This window comes from Aptenodytes forsteri, unplaced genomic scaffold (assembly GCF_000699145.1).
Source record: "Aptenodytes forsteri isolate BGI_AS27 unplaced genomic scaffold, ASM69914v1 Scaffold238, whole genome shotgun sequence".
Classification (NCBI taxonomy): domain Eukaryota; kingdom Metazoa; phylum Chordata; class Aves; order Sphenisciformes; family Spheniscidae; genus Aptenodytes; species Aptenodytes forsteri.
This window is the reverse complement of record NW_008794584.1, coordinates 365,656-366,415: the sequence shown is the minus strand read 5'-3', so window position 1 is coordinate 366,415 and position 760 is coordinate 365,656. Positions and strand designations below refer to the sequence as shown.

Here is a 760-nt window from a genome sequence, read left to right as displayed (position 1 = left end):
CCCCCCGCCCCCACCAATTCCCCCCCCGCCAGTCTCAGCTTGGCAAACCCGCAGCCCCACCCATGGTATGAGCTCAGGCACGTTCTCAGCCTCACTGGGGCAGAGTGTGCCATGTGGGGAACCCACCACCCCGCTTGTGGCACAAGCCTGGGTGTGTCTCCAGCCTTGCCAGAGATGTGACATAGATGCATGCAGCTCCAACCACCACCACGGGACCCAATGGCCCCACTCATGCCACAAACTGGGGCGCGTTCTCAGCCTCCCTGGTGACACAGCAACTCCACCGTGCGTAATCCACTGCCCCACTTACGGCATGAGTTAGGGCACGTTCTCAGCCTGCTGGGAGACGCTGTGCACATGTGCATACGTACCTCCCCTCCACCCCCCTTCCCCCCCAGCTCACCTTTGAAGTCAGGCAGGTGTGCGAAGGAGTTGCCCAGGCAGATGACTGCATCAAACCCATCCCCTGGCTTCTCCAGGTCCTTCTCCAGTGTGAGCCAGTTGGCCTCCTCGATGACTGTAGCACAGGGGAGCGGATGAGGGCAGGGACACCCCACCTACCGAAGTCAGGCAGGTGTGCGAAGGAGTTGCCCAGGCAGATGACTGCATCAAACCCATCCCCTGGCTTCTCCAGGTCCTTCTCCAGTGTGAGCCAGTTGGCCTCCTCGATGACTGTAGCACAGGGGAGCGGATGAGGGCAGGGACACCCCACCTACCCAACAGCCTCCCCTGCATGCAAGACACCCACCCCCCCCACCAC

At 62.1% G+C, this 760-nt stretch overlaps 1 protein-coding gene across 1 annotated transcript in view; it reads right to left on the bottom strand.

Moving 5' to 3' along the window:
- Window positions 1-760, bottom strand: part of LOC103893486 (glycine N-methyltransferase) — a 3,373-nt gene that overhangs the window by 995 nt on the left and 1,618 nt on the right. The window contains exons 2-3 of the mRNA XM_009272618.1: window positions 562-672; window positions 404-517 (exon numbers count right to left, since the gene is read on the bottom strand). Of these exons, the coding sequence (XP_009270893.1) occupies window positions 404-517; window positions 562-672 (225 nt within the window). The remainder of the gene's footprint in view (window positions 1-403; window positions 518-561; window positions 673-760) is intronic.